This window comes from Callithrix jacchus, chromosome 13 (assembly GCF_049354715.1).
Source record: "Callithrix jacchus isolate 240 chromosome 13, calJac240_pri, whole genome shotgun sequence".
NCBI lineage: Eukaryota > Metazoa > Chordata > Mammalia > Primates > Cebidae > Callithrix > Callithrix jacchus.
This window is the reverse complement of record NC_133514.1, coordinates 18,569,460-18,591,873: the sequence shown is the minus strand read 5'-3', so window position 1 is coordinate 18,591,873 and position 22,414 is coordinate 18,569,460. Positions and strand designations below refer to the sequence as shown.

General features: G+C 51.8%; 1 protein-coding gene across 12 annotated transcripts in view; it reads right to left on the bottom strand.

The window, feature by feature from the left end:
• The window catches only part of PEBP4 (phosphatidylethanolamine binding protein 4), a 285,395-nt gene that overhangs the window by 197,723 nt on the left and 65,258 nt on the right, over positions 1–22,414 (bottom strand). For 10 of the 12 annotated variants that reach the window (XM_078347234.1, XM_078347237.1, XM_078347235.1 and 7 more), the window contains 2 exons: positions 17,996–18,132; positions 10,799–10,925 (listed from right to left, as the gene is read on the bottom strand). In XM_078347234.1, the coding sequence (XP_078203360.1) occupies positions 10,799–10,925; positions 17,996–18,132 (264 nt within the window). The other 2 variants (XM_008979122.5, XM_002756870.7) reach the window with 2 other exon arrangements.

The window sequence follows — 22,414 nt, the reverse complement described above, 5'->3', positions numbered from 1 at the left end:
CATGGCCAGGAAATGTTGCCACGTGGTAAACATTGAGGACCAGAGGGCTGGAGAGGGTGGGGAAGGGCTAGAGCTGGGGAATCCAGGCTCTACTCTCATCACTCCATGTAATAATACATCTGTACTTTAGAGCAAACTAATGTTCACCAGGTTGTGATGAGATTCAAGCCAGGTACTGCAGCAGCAGGCCAAAGGGCTCCAGGTTCAGAGCCAGCCCGGCTGCACTCTCCTGCTGATCTTGGGAGGGTTGCTTTACCTCTACGGGCCTCGGGTTCCTCATCAGGGTCAGAGATCAACGCCTCCTGACCCACCTCTCAGGACTGATAGCAGATGAAGAGTGTGAAATGACAGCACAGAGCTGCTGCCATGAAAAGGACGGTCCTGACATGGAAAGTGTTTTGAAAATGTACAGCTTACCCCAGTGTTAGCAAGAGACCAAGCCCCCGGCATCCTGCACTCGCTCCGTTATCAGGGCACACATTTCCCTGCATGGGATCTGCCTGTTTTCTTGCTAGTTTTCCAAGCACACAGAGGTCTCTGCCCTCGAGGAGTTTATGTTCTCATTGGAGAGACAGACAAGAAAATGAATGGTGAGAACCCTGAAGCTGATGCCAGGGGCAGAGGTAGCCAGTTCATCCACTTGGAAGCCTTGCCAGAAACACCCAGTGAAGGAGGGGCAATTCTCAGAAGGGAAGCTTAGCCCCAGGGCAACTGCCCAATGGCTTGGTAAAGATGGACAGAGTTACAGAACCCTTGTCTACCGAAGAAGGTGCTGAGATGGAAGTCAGGAGGCCTGGGTGGTAGTCTAGGCGCTCTATTAATTTGGAAAGACTACACATTGTATTGTTCCAACTATATGACATTTTGGAGAAGGCAAAACTACGGAGACAGTGGAAAGACCAGTGGTTGCCAGGGGCTGGAGGGAGGGAGGAGGGAGACATGAACAGGTGGAGCACGGAGGATTTTCAGGACAATGAAACTACTCTGTATGATACCATCATGGTAGATTTACACCATCACACATTTGTAGAAACCCACAGAATGTGCAACCCCAAGAGTTAGCCCCAATGTGAGCTGTGGATTGGGGTGATAGTGATGTGTCAGCGTAGGTTTGTTGAGTAGAACAAATGTACTGCTCTGGTCGGGGGTGCTGAGGGTGGGGGAGGCTGTGCCTGTGTGGGGGCAGGGCTACACGGAAACGCTCTGTACCTTCTGCTCAATTTTACTGTGAGCCTAACACTGCTCTAAAAAATAAAGTCTATTAGAAATAAATAAATTGGCCAGGCGCGGTGGCACACGCCTGTAATCCCAGCACTCTGGGAGGCTGAGGTGGGCAGATCATGAGGTCAAGAGATCAAGACCATCCTGGCCAACATGGTGAAAACCTGTCTCCACTAAAGATACAAAAATTAGCTGGGCGTGGTGGCAGGTGCCTTTATTCCCAGCTACTTGGGAGGCTGAGGCAGGACAATCACTTGAACCCGGGAGGCGGAGGTTGCAGTGAGCTGAGATCGTGCCACCACCGCAGCCTGGCAACAGAGTGAGACTCCCTCTCAAAAAAGTAAATAAAGTATTGTTCCTGATCTGTTGTTTCCTCATCTGCTCCCCTCACATAGCTGGGAACTCTACTCACCTCCTTCTCTCTGCCCCTCATCCACAAGCCTGCAAGTTTTAACAAACCACAAATGATACTGCTCTTCTGAAAATCTGCAAAACCTTTCTCAAAACTCCCCTTTAGGCCGCTACTTTCTTTCCCCAATGAGAGCAGGCAACAAGTCCTCATAGCATTCAAAATGCTCTCCCTTCTAAATGGCTCCGACAAAGGCCGGGCAGCTATTTTAAAATCCAAGAAGGCTTTGCTGACACTCCCAACATACCGCTGTGAACACATCCCAAACATATGAAGAGCCCTACACAGACGCTTGCTAAATGCCTATAAAACAAAAAACAGAAAAACCCAGGATGCAAACCCATTGAATGCTCCTTTCAGGTCCCAGGGGCCCCCTTGGTAGATCAGCCCACACAGTTTTTTCAAAGAAACAGTATTTGATCTCAGAAACATCTGGAACCTGTTTCCCCAGCACTTCACTGGGAGCTTTCAGTGGACGTCAGCTGCCCAATCGCTGAGCGCGCACCCTGCCTGCTAGTGCTGCTGGCAAGATCCTTTGGACTGCAGGCGGGGAGGGGGTGGGGGAGGAGAGGGGCCCTGTTTGATTAAAAGCTGCTGGAGGTAGGCCGGGTGCGGTGGCTCACGCCTATAATCCCAGCACTTAGGGAGGCCGAGGCGGGTGGATCACAAGGTCAAGAGATCAAGACCATCCTGGTCAACATGGTGAAACCCCGTCTCTACTAAAAATACAAAAAAAGTAGCTGGGCATGGTGGCGCGTGCCTGTAATCCCAGCTACTCAGGAGGCTGAGGCAGGAGAATTGCCTGAACCCAGGAGGGGGAGGTTGCAGTGAGCCGAGATTGCGCCATTGAACTCCGCCTGGGTAACAGGAGCGAAACTCCGTCTCAAAAAAAAAAAAAAAAAAAAGGCTGCTGGAGGCAGGCTCAGGTATGACCGAAAGTTCTGGAAGAACATGACAGAGAAGGCCATGAGGATAACAAGCCCTGGGAGTGAAGATCAAGCCTGGGGATCCTGCTACTGAAGCCGCCCTGAGTAAGACAGTCAACAGAGCACGTGGTCCATTCTTTTATGGTTTCCCCTCAGCCATCAAGTGTTTAACAGACAGGTAACGACAACAACGAACATTCTCACTATTGCAAGATGCCCATCACGGGCAGGGCAGGGACACGTTCTGCCTGTATCCCTCACCCCAGAACAGTACCTGGCAGAGGGGCAGACGGTGGAGGTCCCTCCCGACCTGCTCCAGCGAATGCATGAATGAGTGAATGACACCCCCTGCCCACTATCAACATTACAGGCCTGTTTTCAGAAATGGGGGGATTCCAGAGGCAAAATTACGTCCGTGAAAGGGTAGTTGACTGCAAGCTGGGGAACCTGCCATCCAAGGCTGGTTCTCCCACTTCCCAGTTTTGGCAAGTGTGACCCTGGCAGTGCCCCATCTGTCATCACTGGGATAATCCCCACCCTGTCCCTCTCCCCATGTTGCTAGGAGGATTGGTCCTGTGGAGTCCTGCATAGGAAGTGTCTTTGCCACCTCAACACCTAGCTGCAAAGGTTAGAAATACTGACAGTCGGACAGGCGCGGTGGCTCACGCCTATAATCCCAGCACTTTGGGAGGCTGAGGCAGTGGATCACAAGGTCAAGAGATTGAGACCATCTTCGTCAACATGGTGAAACCCTGTCTCTACTAAAAATACAAAAATTAGCTGGGCATGGTGGCTCACACCTGTAGTCCCAGCTACTCGGGAGGCTAAAGCCGGAGAATTGCTTGAACCCAGGAGGCAGAGGTTGTGGTGAGCCAGGATCGCGCCATTGCTCTCCAGACTGGGTAACAAAAGCAAAACTGTCTCAAAAAAAAAAAAAAGAAAGAAAGAAATGCTGACGGTCATCACTCCCCTTTCACCCAGTCCTCTTGCATGCAGAGGAGCCCCGGAGGACATGGCTGGGAACCTGGGCTAGAGTCAGACACGGCTGAGTGATTTTAGCACTTTGACTACTTGCACTGAAGGAGCCAGGGACAAAGGATGAAATGACCTGATGTGTCCTTGACTGGGTGCTGGGTGCTGTCCTTACCTGCCTTCCCACACCTGTTAGCACCTGAGCCCTTCATTGACAAACTCAGTGGCTTCCCATCCTCTCTGCCTCTGGGCCTCAAACACACACAAGCCTCCTAGTCTCAGAAAGCCTGATTCTTCTTCTGTGTCTTCTGCCCTTCAGACTACAAACCCATCTCTTCTTATTGTAGTGACCTGATCCCATCCATGAAGCTCTGGTTAGGTGCTTGGCACCAGATATGGTGGCATCTCATGAATTCTTCCCTAAACCCTCACTTGATGCCCTGGTGATCTCCCCAGGGTGGCTCCTGGCCCTGTCCTGACTTTACTGTTAGCTCCCAGCCCACGATCCTGGAAGGGTCTAGATGCAGTGGCTCCTCCCCAGCCCACCCCATGGCAGCCTCTCCCAGCAGAGGAGCCTGGTGACTCCTGCTTCCTGTTCCTGCCTCTCCCGGCACCTTCCTCCGCCGTGCACCTTCACCTCTTCTGCAACTCCGGTGATATCAGCATTCCCCACGCACTGTCCCCAAAGTCCCTCCGCGCTGCAATTTCATGATGTTGCCTCTTCCCCTGCAGTAGGGGAGCTCCAGCTCACAGGGCCAGCAGAGGGCAGCCCCCTCCAGCCCCTGCGGCCACACCTTTCCCCTCCTACCCACTCTCCCCTTCCTCCTCCTCTTCCCTCAGAAGCCTCTACTGCCCCTCCCACCCCTGACTTCTAGTCAGTGGCCAGGTCCTGTCAGCTCTAGAGCGGCTGGACACTGAAATCTCCTCCTCTTTCACCCCCACCATCCACAAGCTTATCTCCCCTACACCAGCATTTCCCATTGACCCCCAATCCCTCCTTCTGCTGTATTTTGACATTGCCCTTTTATTGGTTCCTTCCTGCCAGAATTTACTTATTTGTTTGGAGTTGGGGTCTTGCTGTTACCTGGGTGGGAGCGCAGTGGCACAATCATAGCTCCTTAGCTTGCTGCAGCCTTAAACTCCCGGGTTCAAGCCATTTTCCTGCCTTTGCCTTCCCAGTAGCTAGGCCTACAGGTGTGAACTGCCAGGCCTGGCTACACTTTTTTTTTTTTTTTAACAGAGTCTCTGTCTGTCACTCAGGCTAGAGTATAGTGGTATGAGCTCAGCTCACTGCAACCTCTGCCTCCTGGGTTCAAGCGATTCTCCTGCCTCATCCTGCCGAGTAGCTGGGATTACAGGTGTGCGCCACCACGCCCAGCTAATTTTTGTATTTTTAGTAGAAATAGGATTTCACCATGTTGGCCAGGCTGGTCTTGAACTCATGACTTCATGTCAAGTCATCTGCCCACCTCAGCCTCCCAAAGTGCTAGGATTACAGGCAAAATCCACCAGGATGCCTGGCTAACTTTTTCATTTTCTATAGAGATGGGATCTCTAACTCCTGATCTCAAGCAATCCTCCTGTCTTGGGCTCCCAAAGTGCTGGGATTAGAGACATGAGCTTGTACCCAGCCCCTGCCAGCATTTAAATATTCTGAGGCATCTCTTCTCTCGTGGCTAAGCAGTGGTGTGAGTAGGCCTCTCCGTGAGATACACTCCTCATTTGCTCCCTGGTCCCCTCACACGGGTAACCAGTGGCTCACTGGGGGTAAGGAAGTGTGTGCGTTTCCTGTGGGCTAACCTGACCTCTCTGACTGGCTGTGGTCGAGCACAGCAGAGCCTCCCCCAGGGGAGCCTGCCCTCCCTCCTCTCAGAGTCCACCCCTGCCAGAAAGCTAAGGACACAGACCCAGCGCCCAGCCTTGCCTTCTCTTCTCTAGTCAGATGGCAAACCCACCTCTTGGCTACCTCTGGTTGCTACAGCCTCCTCAGACACTGTGGGTCTCTGTATAGGCCATCCCAGTAAACTCAGTGATTCTCTGTGTCCCCTTCTTGATGAAGACCTCATTATTAGAGTTAATGGTGTGCCCAGTGATACCCATTGTTCTGGCACAACTCTTAACAGCACCCCCCTTTACTCTCAAAGGGTCTGGTCTTGGATGAGAAACTACATCGTCAGCCTCACTGTTACCCACTCACCTGTCCCTCACAGGGGCATCTGGACTCTTCCTCTCCCCAAAATCCCTACAGTCCCCAAGCTCTTTGGGTTCCACATCCTTAACGTCTTTTAAACCTGCCCCCACCGTTCATGCCATCACGAGGTTGCAGGGCAGGCACCTTGCCCTCAGTCTTATCTTTCTTCCATTCTTCCACCTGCTGCTGGAGTGACCTTCCCAAATTGCAAATCTGATCGCATTTATCAACCATCAAATGGTGACCCTCCTCCCCCAGGCACCAGCCAAGCCTCAAGATAAACTCTAAACTCCACACTAGGGCCATGAAGTTCCTGGCTCCTCACCATGGATGTGCCCCTGTCCTGCCCTGTCCCCTCCCCACCTCACCACAAGCTTCATCCCTCACCCCACCATCCTGGCTCCCACCTGTCCCTTGCTGGGTGCTGGCTCTCTGACACGCTGTGTCCTCATGCTTGCCTGTTACCTGTCTGTCTCCCAGCTATACTGCAAGCTCCGTGATGGGGTCTTTTGTCTCTGAATCAATAGCATTAACATGGTGCCTGGCGCACAGTATGTGTTCAGTACTATTTACTAAGTGAATCACTTCACATCCCCAACACCAAATAGTCTGCGGCGGCTGCACTTGACCGCCTCCACATGTAGGCACATGTGCGTCTACTGGGAATGCCTGCCTGTGAGCCTCTGTTGACTCCAACGAACACCTCTGCTCCATCCATTAGGGGCTGTTCTTCTAGAATTGCTGTGGGTGCTGGGAGCCCTGTATCCTTCCTCGGCTAATCATTTTGTGACTGCAGCAGCCTGCATTGTTCTACTCTGTGTATACAGAGAAGGGTTGGGAGTGGGGAGTGCATCTGTGAGTTCCGAGGTCCCTTGCAGAGAGGAGAGTTCCAAGCCTTTAGAAAATTTCTGTTGAAACTCATGTCTCCACCATGGGCCAATGAGCACGAGAAGGTGCTCCCTGGGAGGCTGTGGCTAGCAGCCCGGGCTGGCAAGAGATGCGCTGGCCCGGGTGGTGGGGGGGCGCACTCAGAGTCACCTGCTTGGTAGGGAGAAGAAATAGGGCCTGGGCCAAGCCTGATTGGAAACTCGAGGGACAGCAGGGCAGAACGAGACAGGCTTTTGTTCCCTCCCTGTAATGCAATGCACATTCCCCACTTAAAGGCAATTTCTGCACTTCAAAAGGATTCCAGCTGGCAAAATTTAAGGTGGAGAATAAGCCCCCAGTCAAGAAGCTTCTCAGGGGCCTTTCAGTTTTCCTTGGCTTGAGAACGGGATGCATTTTGAAATGTTTGCCTCTTCATGTTTGTCGGAGTGCCAGGGGAGAAACGCTTCCTCATACTTCCACACCTCTCTCACTCAGCCATAGCTGGCACGGGAGCCAGCCACGTTTTCCTGCACTACTTTCCCTCCTCGTGAACCTGCCTGACTTCCTCTCTTTCTCTCCCTGCTTCCTCACCCACCTCCCAGCTCACACCCCACCCCTGGGGGGAGGAGAGTCCTTCTGCCCTGGGTCCAGCAGGCTTGGCAGCTTTCCTTCCACAGATGCTGAAATGGCCAACAGTTGGGCTGACACAGTTCATAGCTTACACTCCAGAGATGCTCTGCCAGCTGCCATTCATTCATTCATTCATTCATGCATGCATGTATTCACCTGTTCACTCTCTCACCAAAGTCACCCAGTCAGCCAGCATGGGATCTAAGATGCTGGTGAGGCCTGCAGGTGACTCAAAGAAAAACCACACGTAGTCTTGCTGTCCTAGCTTACAAAATGCTTGAAGCTTTGAGAGATAGAAACGAGCAATTACAGCACAAGACAGAGGGAAGTCAATACCCAGTTTAGAGGATAGGGACATTTTAAAAGCACAGAGAAAGAAGAGGTCAGCCAGGGATGCAGGTGGTGCCCAGAGGGGCAGTCAGGGAAGGCTTCCTAGAGATGGAAGCATTGTGGATGGAAGCAGGGTCCAAAGATGTCAAGGATAGGGAAGTGGCTGATGCCAGGGTACGAAGGTGGGAAGACCTATGGTGGGCACAGAGGCACTGCTGCACCCCTCTTTCCAGGACTTTGGCATTTTATAGGAGGTGGGGAATCCTAGGCATGTGAACTGGCAGTCACTGCTTGGGTGGCATTGCTTCAGTCACCTTGGAAGCAACACACCAGCCCCACACAGCAGTCACCAACTCATGCCCTTTTCCATAAGGTCCTGAGGAAATACCTTCATGCTCTTCTCTGTCCTAAGCACTCAGGCTCCCCGTAACCCTTTCTTGAGGGACCAGGTAGCACTTGCTCCTGCAGCCTCATCAGTCATGCCCTCTCCCTTAAGAGAAGCTCCAACCATCACCTTCCCTAACAAGCACTGTCCTTTTTGCCCACCCCTGCCTGTGCCAGTACCCGCTGGTGTCTCCCTTAGAGCCCTTGCCAGTGGCCCACAGGTCAGGCCCATGAGCTCTGGAGTTGGGCAGACCTGGCTTTGACCCTGGCTCTGGCACTTTTCAGCTCTGCACTTGGCCAGATGACTCACTTCCATAGGACCTGCTCTTGCCATTCCTACCTGACAGCTTTTCACCCTGTGGGATAAATTACACCCGGACTTACGTTCAGGGCAACCATCCTTCTCTGCTTTCAGTCCTCACAGATTAAGAGGAGCCGTAGAGGGTCACTGCTAGGCTCAGGGATAGGCACGAGACCAAAGCCAGACAAAGCCTGTGACTTTTAATAGCTGGAAATCCCTACTTCCATGGAGATTGTCAAACACAGACCAAAGGGTCATCTTTGTCACCACAAGGGAAGAGTCTTTTTAAAATAAAAATAGCATAGAAAAAAAACAGTCAAGAGACAGATTCCTAGTGACACTGAGCACCTGGATCCAGCCACACCTGAAGTTATCCCTGGAGTTTACAGTTTTGTAAACCAATAAGTTCCCCCACACACACTTTTTGGCTTAAGCTGATTTGACTTTTTGTCACATGCCACTAACAGTCTTGACTAAAGAAATGTTTAACTGGCAGACGTAATGACAGAATTAAATGAAATGCATGGATAGTACCCAGGGATAAGGTGGAACTCAATGACCACTTTTGACAACTCTTGCTGAACCTGCCTTCTCATAGGTCTGTTACATTTCTAAAAACCATAGTTCCATAGCAGTAGAATACTATATTTTCCTTTTCCCCACAGCTCCAATGAAATCTTCCTTTGTAAAATCTTCATCCTCCCTGGCTTTCTTGACCACAGCTCTGTGTCCCTCATAAATCTCTATGTTTCACATCCATTTTCCCCCTCACACAATCCCTGGGCTGAGACAGGCTGGGTTTAACAGTGCGAGACTTCAGGATGTGGTGGGGGTGATGTCGTCTGTGTTATGTGCAGATAACCCAGGGCGATCAGGATCAACTAAACCAAATCAAACCAAAGACTTTCCCAACAGGCTTCAAATAAATCCCTGCCCTTAAAGATACCAGGTGCTCAGAAAAGTCTACACTGCCATCTAGTGGATGTCTGCAACATCGTCAGCCCTTTGCTGAGAATCCCCTTGGGACCGCCCCTGGCCTGTGAAAGCCTCTAACCCTCACTGTATAAGGGACAAATCCCAAGACAAGGGAATGCATGGCGAAGCCGAGAGCCCCATCCCACAGAGTGGCTTGTACTTTTCTCTATGAGACTGGGTTCCTGCCCAGCCTCTGGGCCCTGCACCTCCGATCCCAGGAGTGAGGATCAGCAGCCTTCCTTTCCCTGCTCCTCTTGGCTGTCCACCAGGCCAAGGGTTTCCATGGAGGAGGGCTGACGTGTGTGCACGCATGCAAGTGTGTGTGTGTGTGCACGTGCACACGTGTGCATGTGTGTGCTTTATTGCTCATCTTCCCAAAGGAAAGGGTAATTTGTGATGTTTGCACACAAGACAGCCATCAAAGCTTCAAGTGCAAAACGCTTCCAGAAAGAGAAGACTCTGCCCCCCACACTGGAGTCCCCCACGCACTGCCGCCCTCCAGAGCATGTGGTCCCGCTCCGCTGAGCTGCCTCCATCAGGCCTGACCAAGGCAGCACTGAGAAGGAAGAACCCTTTGTGGCCCCTCCCTCCCACCCTGCACAGAAGGGACCCAGAAGTCAGCCTTGGTGTGTGTGCTTGCTCACATCCTGTCCACGACCCTTCCATCTGCACGCATTTGTGACCTGGGTCCTGTCTAGGTTGACGCCAGCACCTCTCCTGCTAAAACACAGCAGAAAAGAGGGTAGTCTCCACCATCTTTGGGGCTCCATCTGGACCAGGAGTCAAGAAACAAAGAGGCAGAGACCAGAAGACCAGATCAGCTCCCCCAAAACACACTCCAGCAGCTGAGAGCAGCAGCAGACCAATTTCCGACTTCTGCGATGCTTCCCCAGGCTTCCCAGACCTAAAGCAAGGAAGCTTCCAAAGCAGGATAGTACTAATCACTGCCCAGCAAAAGAGTTATTTCCAGTTCCTAAAATGCTTTGCTCCTCTTTTATACAACCTTGGGCCAAAGAATAATGTGTCTCACATGACAACAAAGTGTCAGGACGCACTGACCTCTGCCTGTGTCGGCGACTTGGGACACAAAAGCTTCTTTTATGTTAAACAGACAGGCCTGTTTAAGCTCTGCCCTGGTAACGCCCAGCTTCTCTCCAGCTCAGAAGCTATCTGAAGGCTCAGACGCGCTGCACCTCGAGAGAGGACTCCCCATATCACCCCTTCCTCCACTTCCCTGTCAACTCCAAAGCACACACCAGCTGGTCTCCTCCAGGCTTGGGGGCCCAGGTCTCAGGGCCTCGAGGGCTGCAAGGACAGCCAAGGAGCTCCCAGAGCAGGGGAGCAGGAAGAGGCCTGGGCAGAGTGGATTCAGCCATCAGGAAGTTTCCAGTCTGCGGCCCTCTCACTGGCCCCCAGGCTCCTCCTCAAGTCCACTCTAAGGAAGGCACAACTTTATGACAACAGCCATATGCTGCCACCAGACCCAACCCAGAAGGCTCTGCACACAGCTTCAAGTCACCCAGAGGAGCAAGCCTGGAGGAACATCAAGACCCTCAGCCCTCCCCCTGCTTTAAGACACCCTGCTCACTTACATCCACAGCCTGTGGGAACTTGACTATCGGCTCCTTCCAGGAGGTGATCTTCTGTCTGTAGTCATTACAATCAGGAACTATCATGCAGCCAATGCTCCCCAACTCTGGGTAGAATACTTCAAGGCCCCTACAAAGAGAGGAAGGAGGTTACCCTGTGTCAGGGTTTTAGGGAAGCCTGGGGTTTCCAAGGTTTCGGTCTAGCTCTATTGAGAATGTAAAGTGAAATGGGACTAAATCCTAAACCTGCCCCTAACTAGTTGTGTGACCCAAGAGTTACTTGATCACCTTGTGCCTCAGTTTCTTCATCTGTAAAATGAGGACACTCATAATACCTCCCTCAGGGTCAGTGTGAGGAGTAAAGTGGCAGTCAATGCTCAGAACAGAACCTGGCACGTTGTAAGTCATCAGAAAGTGAATATGAATTCTCATCAGTGTTTACTTCCCTAGAAGAATATACATCCTTAGGCAAACTTAGTGTCTTTAAAGTAGGATTGAGTTTATAAAAACAACACCTATATGTTGCTTTTCAGTAACATTCTTATTACAGAAAGAAAGGCTTAGCAAGTCAGCATACCGTCCTTCAAGGGCAGAGACCTTCTCTCTCCCCTAAACAATCAAGAGTTCCCCATGCCTGAAATCCCATGGTTAGTGAGTAATTGACTTCTTTAGGTTAAGCAATGACCATAGGCTGGGTTCTCTGTCAAAATGCAAACATCTCTCAGGGGGTAAAACATTGCCTCTCTGAGACTATCAGTATGAATGAACCAGTTCATCTATTTGCTCCCTGAGAAGGGCCTGAACAGCACCAGGGATCTGAGAATGTGGCTCCCCGGAAGGGAAGAAAAAGAGATGCAGAGCAAGGCAACAGAGTCTGCAGGGCAGGGCAGGCTGGGCCATGACCGCGCCAGGCGGGCCTTCGGTGCATGCTTGTATTTGAAACTCAGACACGTAGGTAAGATTTTTCAAATGTATTATAAAAACTGTTTTTACTTGCCCTTCTGTTATATTTATCTCCGAGACCCAAGGCCTCTGCAGGGTTAATGTGGGTTAAGACATCTCTGAGAGAGAAGGTGTGGGTAGGGAGTGGGGGCTGCAGGTCCTCAGCATTTCCTAACAGCCTGGCATGGCTGAGCCGCTCTACAGCCTGCCCCTAGCCACCCATAGCTGTCCAGTGTCTCGCTGGGGGTGACGCCTAAGGGGACCCTGTGAGGATGTAATTTGGAGAACAGAGCTGGAGGGAGAGCTTCCTGAGGCTGGGAGCTGGGAGTAGGCGAAGCGCAGCTTCCTGGTGAGGAGCCCTGCCTCCCCACTGTTGCCTTCCACCTGCCACCATTTCAGTGGCTCCTGAAGTTCAGCTTTGGGCTAAAGGCCTCTGAGCTCCCAGCACCTGGCAGCCGTGGACCAGGACACTTCCGTGGGCCAGGACCCCCAATCCCTGGACTCAGGCGCTCTGGTCTCAGATGGTGGAAGCAGGACAAGTCACGGGCTTCCTGGGCCAATTTGTTTCTTCTAACTCTGCACATTTACAGCAATTCTTGGTGGATGGCAAGGTTTTCGCAGCTCTTGGAGAAGTTTTAGGGAACCGGTTTTATCTTCATCACAGCATCCTTTTTTTTTTGAGATGGAGTCTTGCTTTGTCACCTAGGCTGGAGTACAGTGGCATGATCTTGGCTCACTACAACCTCTGCCTCCCAGGCTCAAGCGATTCTCCTGCCTCAGCCTACTGAGTAGCTGAGATTACAAGTTAGCACCACCACGCCTGAGTAATTTTTGAATTTTTGGTAGAGACAGGCTGGTCTCAAACTCCTGGCCTCATGATCCGCCCACCCATCTTAAGGACTGTTTCATTTGTTTCTGCTGCAACTCCTTGCTGCTGCAGCTAGCCAGATGCGAGGCAGAGAGGGAACCCTCCAAGGGCAGAGAGACAGACAGCAAACAGCACAGAATGGGAAAACTGAGGGGCAGAGAGGATGTAAACTGAGGGTGGAGGGTCGCCCCCACACCCACAACTCCTCTCCCCCTTTTACCACAGTAGAATTGCTACAAATATCAAAAGAATTAAACAAGCAAGATCAGTAAACCTATATTTGGTGAGGGGGATGCAGGCCACAGAGAATACCCCGAAGGACAGGACCCATGCCAGGGAACCAGGGATTGGGTTGTGTCCCTGTCCCTCTCTTCACACCCATAGGGCACTGCCAGGACTGTGTTTGAAGGCAGCATATTGCCCCAGCTAGGATGATGGGGTGTGCATAGGCCTCTGCCCTGCTCAGCAGCTTTAGCAAAGGCTTGGAGAAGGACACAGAGGCGAATGTATTTGATCTGCAGACAGCGCAGAGCTGATGATCAAGAATTGTGATGATCAAATCGACTTACAAGACGACCTGGACAAGCTGAGGTGAGCTGAATCAAAAATTAAAGTCAGTGAGAAAATATACTTTAAAATTTGCATTCAAGGCCAGGCGCAGTGGCTCGTGCCTATAAACTCAGCTCTTTGGGAGGCTGGGGTGGGAGGCTCCAGCATTGCTGGAGTCCAGGAATTTGAGACCAGCCTAGGCAACATAGTGAGACCCTGTTTCTACCAAAAATTAAAAAAAATAATAATAACCGGGCATGGTGGTGCATGCCTGTAGTCCCAGCTACTGGGGAGGCTGATGTGGAAGGATCACTAGAGCCCAGGAGGTAGAGGCTGCAGTGAGCCATGATTGCACCACCACACTCCAGCCTGGGTGACAGATCAAGACCCTGTCTTAAAGACAAACAACTTGCATTAAAGCTAAAAAACCTCAAAGGCGCCACTTTCCTCTGTGCCCTTGCTGTTTGTGGTTTACCTGACATGGAATTCATTCTAATTTCCATCCTGAGAGTTTGGGGATCTCCTGATCTCCCTGACAAGACTCGGAGGCACCCTAGAGAGTGGAATAAAAAGAGCAGGGGCCTTGTCCCCTGCTTTGCCATGAACTAACACTACATAAAGGACTGGGGACAAAGGGCATGACTTTTACTGGGCCATCCTAATAGATCAGGGACCTCATCTATGTATGATTTCACTTCATGCAACTATACCTGGAGCCAGCTGTTATCACTGTTCCTATCTCCAGATGAGTAACAGAAACTGTACATATTTGCAGCTGCTATGTATTGGAGTAATCCGTTGTGTACAACAGAGAACTGGTCCAGTGGGCGTGTCTGTCCATTCTTCCCTGTACCACACATCTTTCCAAGTGAGCTGTTTCGCTCCTCTAGGTTTCAGTTTGAGCTAGGTGGTCGCATGAGTCCCTCTGTCATGGTAAGAATTGGATCAGAAGGGCCGGGCATGGTGGCTCAAGCCTGTAATCCCAGCACTTCGGAAGGCTGAGGTAAGATGATCACTTGAGCCCAGGAGTTAGAGGCCAGCCTGGGCAATGTAGTGAGATCCTGTCTCTATAAAACATAAAATAAATTAGCCAAGTGTGATGGTACGCAGCTGTAGTCCCAGCGACAGGAGACTGAAGTGGGAGGGTCGCTTGAGTCTGGGAGGTCAAGGTTGCAGTGAGCTATGATCCTGCTACCTACTGCAGTCCAGCCTGGATGACAGAGGGTGACAGAGTGAGACCCTGTCTCTAAAAACATGGCTTCTCAGCTGTGCCCGTATGAAGGGCTCAGAATTTCAGCTGCCACTTAGTGAATGCTATGGTCTGAGTGTTGGTGTCTCCTCTAAATTTAAATGTTGGAATTTGATCCTCAATATGATGTATTAAGAATTGGGACCTGGAGGAGGTGATTAAGTCACCCTCATAAAAGACATTCTCATAAAAGGGCTGAAGGGAGCTGCCCTTCCCTTCCACCATGTGAAGACCCAGCAAGAAGGCGCCATCTTTGAAGAGAGAGCAAGCTCATAGTGCACGCTGAATGGCCAGCACCTTGATCCTGGAGCACCTCAGCCTCCAGAGTCATGAGCCTTGGTGTGCGTACTTGGTCACATCCTGGCCATGACCCTTCTACCTCCACTCATTTGTGAACCGAGTCCTACCTAGGTTGACACCAGCACCTCCTAAAACACAGCAGAAAAGAGGACAATCTCCACCATACATTTCTGTTGTTTAGAAATGACCTAGTCTAAGGTATTTTGTTATAGCAGCAGAACAGACTAAGACAGTGAGGATGACAAAAGGACACATGGGATATGAGGCTGCCTTGAAGAGGGGGCCCCATGTGAAAGTGTGGGTCACCCCACTCGGAGAAAGAGCAAGCCAGGTATGGCAACTCATACCTGTAATCCCAGCACTTTGGGAGGCTGAGGTGACAGGATTGCTTGAGCCCAAGAGTTTGTGACCAGCCTGAACAACACAGAGAGACCCAAACTCTACAAAAAATAAGAAACTTAGCCAGGCCTGGCGGCATGTGCCTGTAGTCCCAGCTACTCAGGAGGCTGAGGCAGGAGAATTGCTTAAGCCCAGGTGTTCAAGGCTGCAGTGAGCTCTCATCAGGCCACTGCAAGATTCTGTGACAGAGCAAGATTCTATCTCTAAAAGAAATTTATTTAAGGAGAAGAGTAGCCAAGGCCCCTGAGAGGGATTGAAGGACTGGGGATGGCTGCCCAGGTTGGGGGGAGCTGGGGATGAAGGGACAGGGGCATCTGGGGGATCATTTGCCAAGGTCAGAGCCTGAGCTGAGTGGGGATCTTGGGGAGGGCTCAGTGCAGGAGGTCTTGCCGGGGTCCACTCTGTCTCCTCTGGGTCTCCTCCGGGGTCACATCTGTCCTTGACACATTTTCATTTCATCCTCACTCATGATGATCTCTTCGGAACAAAAATCTTCAGTGGTAATAAAGACAAAGCTCCTCTTTTGCAATGATGCCTTGAAATCAAAAGGCATCTTCCTGGTGTGCAACCTTAGGGTCATGGTCTGTTTCTCAAATTGGGGGCCTGCTGGCGTATTCTGGGAGTCCTGAAAATGGCCCCCCTTGATTCGAGTCTGGGAGCCCTGGACCCAGGTTGAGGGGTGTCAGCAGAAGCAGATGGGGAAAGAGCATCAGTAAGGAGTCAGACAAGGGGGCTAGATCTTGGCTCTGCCACTGTTAAGCTATGTAAGCACCGTGGGCAGGTTTCTTAATCTCTGGGGACTCTTCATCTGCAAAATGGGGACGCTAACACAGAATTTGCAGGTTCATTACTGACAGTGAAAGGAGTCAGGGAGTCCAAGCACCGACAGAGAAATCTGGCATACAAAAGGTGCCCTGGGGCTCCCCAAGTGTGCCTCCATGCATGGGTCACCAGGGCGCCAAGATGAGATCTTGGCAGAGCAGAGCCTAGAGCATCCAAGGCCACAGGCTGGTCACCTCCAGTGACCATACAGACATCCTCATTTCCCACAGTGTGGGAAACTCCAGGAACCGCTGAGCTCTTCCTCAAAGGGCCATTATTGCAGCCTGGGCCTGCTGTACCTGGGACCAGCTGGCCTCCCCAGCTTATGGGGGCATTGACCTTGCATTGCTCAGAGTAGGAAGCCTGCCGGCCCCTCAGCTTACTCAGCAGAGCACCTAGAAAATTAGATCCCCCCCACCCCCGTGAGAGCCAGCCATGTTTCTCTCCCTCCTCCCACATGAAAGTCACCCAGAACTGTTTAACATTTTTTTTTTTAGCCGGAGTCTTGCTCCGTCACCCAGGCTGGAGTGCAATGGTGTCTTGGTTCACTGCAACCTCTGCCTCCTGGGTTCAAGCAATTCTCCTGCCTCAGCTTCCCAAGTAGCTGGGATTACAGGTGCCCACCACCATGCCCAGCTAATTTTTGTATTTTCAGTAGAGACGGGGTTTCACCATGTTGGCCAGGCTATTCTTGAACTCCTGACCTCAAGATCTGCCCGCCTCAGCCTTCCAAAGTGCTGAGATTACAGGTGTGAGCCACCACACCCGGCCGTGTTTAACAAGATTTTTAAAAATGTACTGACACGAGCAAAGTTTGTTACTTTTGTTTTGTTTTGTTTCGTTCTGTTTTGTTTGAGGCAGGGTCTGGCTCTGCCACCCAGGCTGGAGTGCAGTGGTCCAGTCATGGCTGGATGCAGCCTTGGCCTCCTGGGCTTAAGCAGTCCTCCCCCCTCAGCCTCTTGAGTAGCTGGGACTACAGGTTTGCATCACCATGCTTGGCTAGCTTTTAAATTGTTTTGTAGAAACAGAGTCTATGTTGCCCAGGCTGGTCTCGAACTCCTGGGCTCAAGTGATCCTCCCACCTTGGCCTCCCAAAATGCTGGGATTACACACGTGCACTACTGCATCCAGCCAAAATATTACTTTCTAAAAAGAATTCAGCTACATAACTTTAAGAGAAGACACATATTTATGTTTCTAAAAGTAATGTTGGTCAAAAAATTTTTAAATTAAAATAAAAAGAAAAACAAACATTTTCACAAACAGTAATGTTTATGAAAATGCAAAAGTACAGAAGAGAGTAAGTCTAAGTTCTTTTTACTCCTCTCCCATCCCGCACATGGACTCAGTGGGTGGCCCCCTCCCCAGTCACTAAACTGGCAGGGAGGATTGGCATCAAAGTGGCCTGGGGAGGCCTCAGGATAACCCACGAGTGCAGACAAATGAAGGCTTGCTTCTGTAACCAGCAGAGATGGCGAGGAGAGAGCGGAATGCCAGGCCTTCCAGCTTACCCAGAGTAGAAGCGGCTAGTGCCCTTGAAAGGGAAGAAGCCGGCCTCACCACCAGACTCCGTCCAGTGCCATGATCCCTAAAGGGCCCCCTGCCCAAACACTCCTGGTTCGCATCATTGAAAAAAACCTCTCACACAGAGAGGGTCTAATCATACACCTTCTTTCATTAAAATGTCTCTTTGTTGGGGTTCTGGGGGGATGGTGCATTCAGACTGTAGGGAGGGACAGTCTCTCCCTGGGTCCCAGCAGGGAGGTTGAGGCCATCCCCCTGCCCCCACAAAGATCCCCCCACCTTTGGAGGGCCCAAGCAGAGCCAACCATCTACACAGCTCTCTGTTCCTGGGAAAGGTGCGTTCTGGGAGGCGGGAAGGAGCCTGTTTCCAAGTCCCTTCTCGGTGCCATCCTCCGTCAGGGTGGTCTCCAGACCAGACATCTGTTCTGTCTTCCCCATAAAAGTGGGCTCAGAAGATGATGCTCCTTGGTTCTGGAAACACCCCTCCCTGAGATCTACCCGCCCGGTAGCCGCTGCGCCTCCCAACTCCAATCCTGCCCTGACTTACTGGCACAGGACAGCGTCCTCATCCAAGAGGGCCGTGTGGGCACACAAGTCATTCTTGTTCTCATCTCCAGTGACCACTGCGACGAGAACCAGTAACAGTGCTGCTGTGGCCAGCCTCATTGCCCAACCCATGGGTACCTGGAACAGAAGGAGTGTTAGAGTGGCTGGATCCCCTGCTGGGGGGTTCCTGCCCATTACCTGCGCCCCCCACCCCAGGGGCCCACTTGGCAGGATAGAGACCTCTGGTTAAGCACAGGGTGAAAGGCAAGCAGCTTCCAGGGCTCTGCAGTGAATCTGATCCACCACCCGGACATGAGTACCTTGGGAGGACCTGGGCCTCCTCCAAGTTGGACTCAGTGTGCAGTCCTGGCCGAGGCCCCTCCCCTAGCAGGACACAGCTTTGTTGTCACTCTTGTCCTGGCTGCCAGGGCAGAGAGCAGGCTGCAAAGTAGAAGTGCTTATATAAGCAGCTTCTTAGCGCAGCTCCTCGTCCAGCCCCTGCTCCTGGCCCGGGGATGGTCAGCTGGCCAAAGGCCAGCCTGCTCCGTGGCTGTAAGGCAAGCCCTGGGAAGCTGGTGACCTCAGGCTCAGAGCTAGGGGTTGGGTTGGGCTGAGACCCCCAGACCAGCTCTGCCTCTCCTCGCCCCCGTTCTTCCACCGCCTGTCTCCACAGCCTGCGAGCTTCCCCAAGGTGGAGGTGGTTGGACACAGTGACCTTGTGTAGGAGGGACTGCTGCCCTGGGTGGGGGCAGGGGCACCGAGGCCAGCTCCGAAGGGCCAGCTGAGGACAGAAGGTTGCATCCAGCTGCACCTTGCAGCTGTGCTGAACTCAGCACTCCCAAAATAACCGTCTCTGGAGAAGGAGGTCTGGGGAGCTGCGTGGGGCTCAGAAGGGGGTGGCCTTCCCCAGCACTGCACTGGGAGGAAGGGGAGCCGGACACCATTGCCTGCCTTCCCTTGGGGAACAGCCCTGCCACCAGGTGCATGTGGGACTCTGGTTAGAGCCTGAGTGGGCAGGGGGAAGAACAAAGGCGGCTTCCCACAGCCTTTCCAATAGCTCTGCTCTCTGCTCTCTGTTCTCTCAGAGGCGGGGGTGGGAGAGACATGCCAGCAGCTCAGGACTCCTGGCTTCTGCTCTGAGCTCTCTCTGGATGCTGGGGAGGCCACTTGTCTCCCTAGGACACAACACTTTTCCTTTTCACAAACAAGTAGAATGATTCCTGTCACCGTGGTGCCCTGCTAAGGAATATGAGATCACCACTGTAAAGTGTGTGCAGCTAGATCTTTAGAGAAACTATTTTCAGCATAGTCTGCTTTCTGCCTCAATTCCTGCCTCCAGCATCCCAAAATAGGGCAAAAAGCCCCCACTTTGGGGCCACATATTAAACACATTTCTCAATCATTAGGCTCCCTGAAGTACAACCAGGACTCCCCTTGCCCCCAACCAGAAAACATATTCCCAAGATCTCCCGTACTGGACAGAGTCTGATAGCAGCCTTCTCAAAAGATCATTGTGAGAATGAGATCAATCAGGTCAAGCACTCGGTAAGGCGCCTGGCACATAGTAAATGCTCAATATTTATGAACAGCCTAAGTATTCTCCCACAGATCCATCCATTCATTCATTCCTTTGCAATCCACTTCACCCATAGAGTAGGCATGAAGTGCCTCCCACATGCCTGCCCCATGTTGGGCCCCAGGAAATGGGTTGAGCATGGCCACAGTCTGCATGCAGCTCACAGGACAGCCAGAGCCAAGGAGATGCTGCCAGAATGGTCGCCCGAGACCAAGGGACTCTCATCTTCCAAATGGTATTCACTAGAGAAGCCTCAGCTTCCCTGGGTGTCAACTCTTTAGCACAGTGATGGCGGCCTGGAGGCAGGGAGAGCCCATGGTGCAGGTTGCTGCTGTTGAGCCCACTTCCAGCCTCGGTTCTTCCTAAACCCACGTGCCAGGCACTTTTATCTGCAAATCCTCAAGCCAATTCTTAGAACTAGACACTATGATCACCCAATCTTATGGAGGAGGTGACTGCACAGTGACACTAGCTAAAACCTGATATTGGTCACCAGGAAGTGGCAGATCTGGGATTTGAACCAGGCTCTGGCTGAACCTGTTGAAACTGAGTTGACTCCAAGCTTTTTATTTTTTTGAGACAGGGTTTCACTCCCGTCACCCAGGCTGGAGTGCAATGGGGCAATGGAGGCTCCCGAAACCTCTGCCTTCTGGGCTTCAAGGGATTCTCCTGCCACAGACTCCCAAGGCGCTGGGACTACAGGCACACCATGGCTCTGGCTAAATTTTGTAATTTTTGTAGAGACGGGGTCTTGCCATGTTGCCCAGGCTTGTCTCAAACTCCTGGGCTCAAGTGATCCACCCACCTTGGCTTCCCAAAGTGCTAGAATTACAGGCTTCAGCTACCACACCCAGCCCAGAGTCCACACTGTTAACCACCTGGCTACACTGCACCCTGTAGCTGCCCCATGGCCTCTCATTCAGTCCCTGCACATTTCCTTTGCTCTTAGGAGAAGGCCCCCAAAGTCCTCCACATGGCCCACAATGCCCTGTGAGATCCAGCTTTTCCTGTCTCTCTCTAGCTGACTTCCTACTCCTCTCATATGTTACCTCTGGTGGGTTCCTCAAGTTCCTTTCCACCCCAGGACCGTGATAGGCACCGACCCACTTCCCACCTTCATTGGAGGGTAGCTGAAATGTCATTTCCTAAGAAACTTGCTCTGACCCCTAGGCTCCATCAGATTCCTGTTAGAAACAATCAGAGCACCTTATTGCTTTCTTCATTATTCTGTACAGTTGTAATAAATTATTTTGTAGTTATTTGCTTATTGATAGTATCTCCCTCATGCCCCCAGCCTATAAGCTTCTGGGAGGCAGCACAGAGACTGTCCAGCATTCTGAGCACCCTACATGGAGTATATAGAGGCTTAATAAAACTTGTTTAAGGGCATGACACACGCCACTTCCGTTTCTGATCGTCCTCATTTTCACCTAACAGCTCATAACTGTATAAATATCAGTAGGAAACAATCACTCGGGTTGGCCCTTAGCCCTGGATGCCTTTTGCTTATTTACCTAACCTTCCCTGGCTTGTTTTCGTACAGAGAGATCTGGCAGAATGCAGTGGTTCTCGGGATTTTCAACCCTGATCTTTCTCTTGGGGATTTTCAGGACTTTGATTCAGGACTTTGAAACCTAAGATCTGGAAGCCATGTTCAAGCTTCCGCAGTGACAGTTCTCCCTCCCCATCCCCAGCTGGTTTTGCTTGATTCCCTCACTCCTGCAAAGTCCTACTGCTAGATTTCTTGGTGCCAACCTTTGAAGTCCTCCTATCTTCCTTTGGTTACCTGGGCTGCAACCACCTCCAGGCACCACCAAAAATCAAGCCAAATGTGGCTTCCTGAGACACACAGGTCCCTCCAGCTACTGGGATCTGCTGGGCCACTGCTGCTGAAATTCTCCACTCCCTTTTTATCCCTTCAGGCCTCCTGTGCCTGACACCCCCATCAGTGCCCAGACCTCACCTCCTTTCTCTTCCCAGACACAGACTCTTGTTCTTTCTCTCCCTCCTAAACCTTTCCACACAGGCCCTCTGGAATCTCTGAACCATAGTAAACAAATTCCCCTGAACTCTTTCCATTCATTCCTAATAAAAAAATTAACTGAGATATAATTGACATCATACAATTCACCCTTTTAACATGTACAATCCAGTGGATTTTCGTGTGTTCACAAGCTTGTGCAAACGTCACCACTACCAAAGTACAGAGTATTTCATCAACGCAAAAGAAGTCCTATACTTATCAGCAGTAACACCCATTCCTCCCTCCCCCCGGCCCTTGACAACCCTAATCTATTTTCTGTCAATCTGAATTTGCCTATTTTGGACGCCTCTACCAGCATCTTCCCCTTCTTCCTTTCCAGCCTCCCTTCCCACGGCCACTTTCTTGGACATTGTCATCACTACAAACTGCTCCACCACTCAAGGACTGCTCCGCCCTGCAGCCCTGCTCCGCCCTGCAGCCCTGCTCCGCCCGTACAGCCCTGCTCCGCCCGTGCAGCCCTGCTCCAGCCATACAGCCCTCCTCCGCCATACAGCCCTGCTCCGCCCGTGCAGCCCTGCTCCAGCCATACAGCCCTGCTCCGCCCGTACAGCCCTGCTCCGCCCTGCAGCCCTGCTCCCGCCATACAGCCCTGCTCCGCCCGTACAGCCCTGCTCCAGCCATACAGCCCTGCTCCGCCATACAGCCCTGCTCCGCCATACAGCCCTGCTCCAGCCATACAGCCCTGCTCCGCCATACAGCCCTGCTCCGCCATACAGCCCTGCTCCAGCCATACAGCCCTGCTCCGCCCGTACAGCCCTGCTCCGCCCGTGCAGCCCTGCTCCAGCCATACAGCCCTCCTC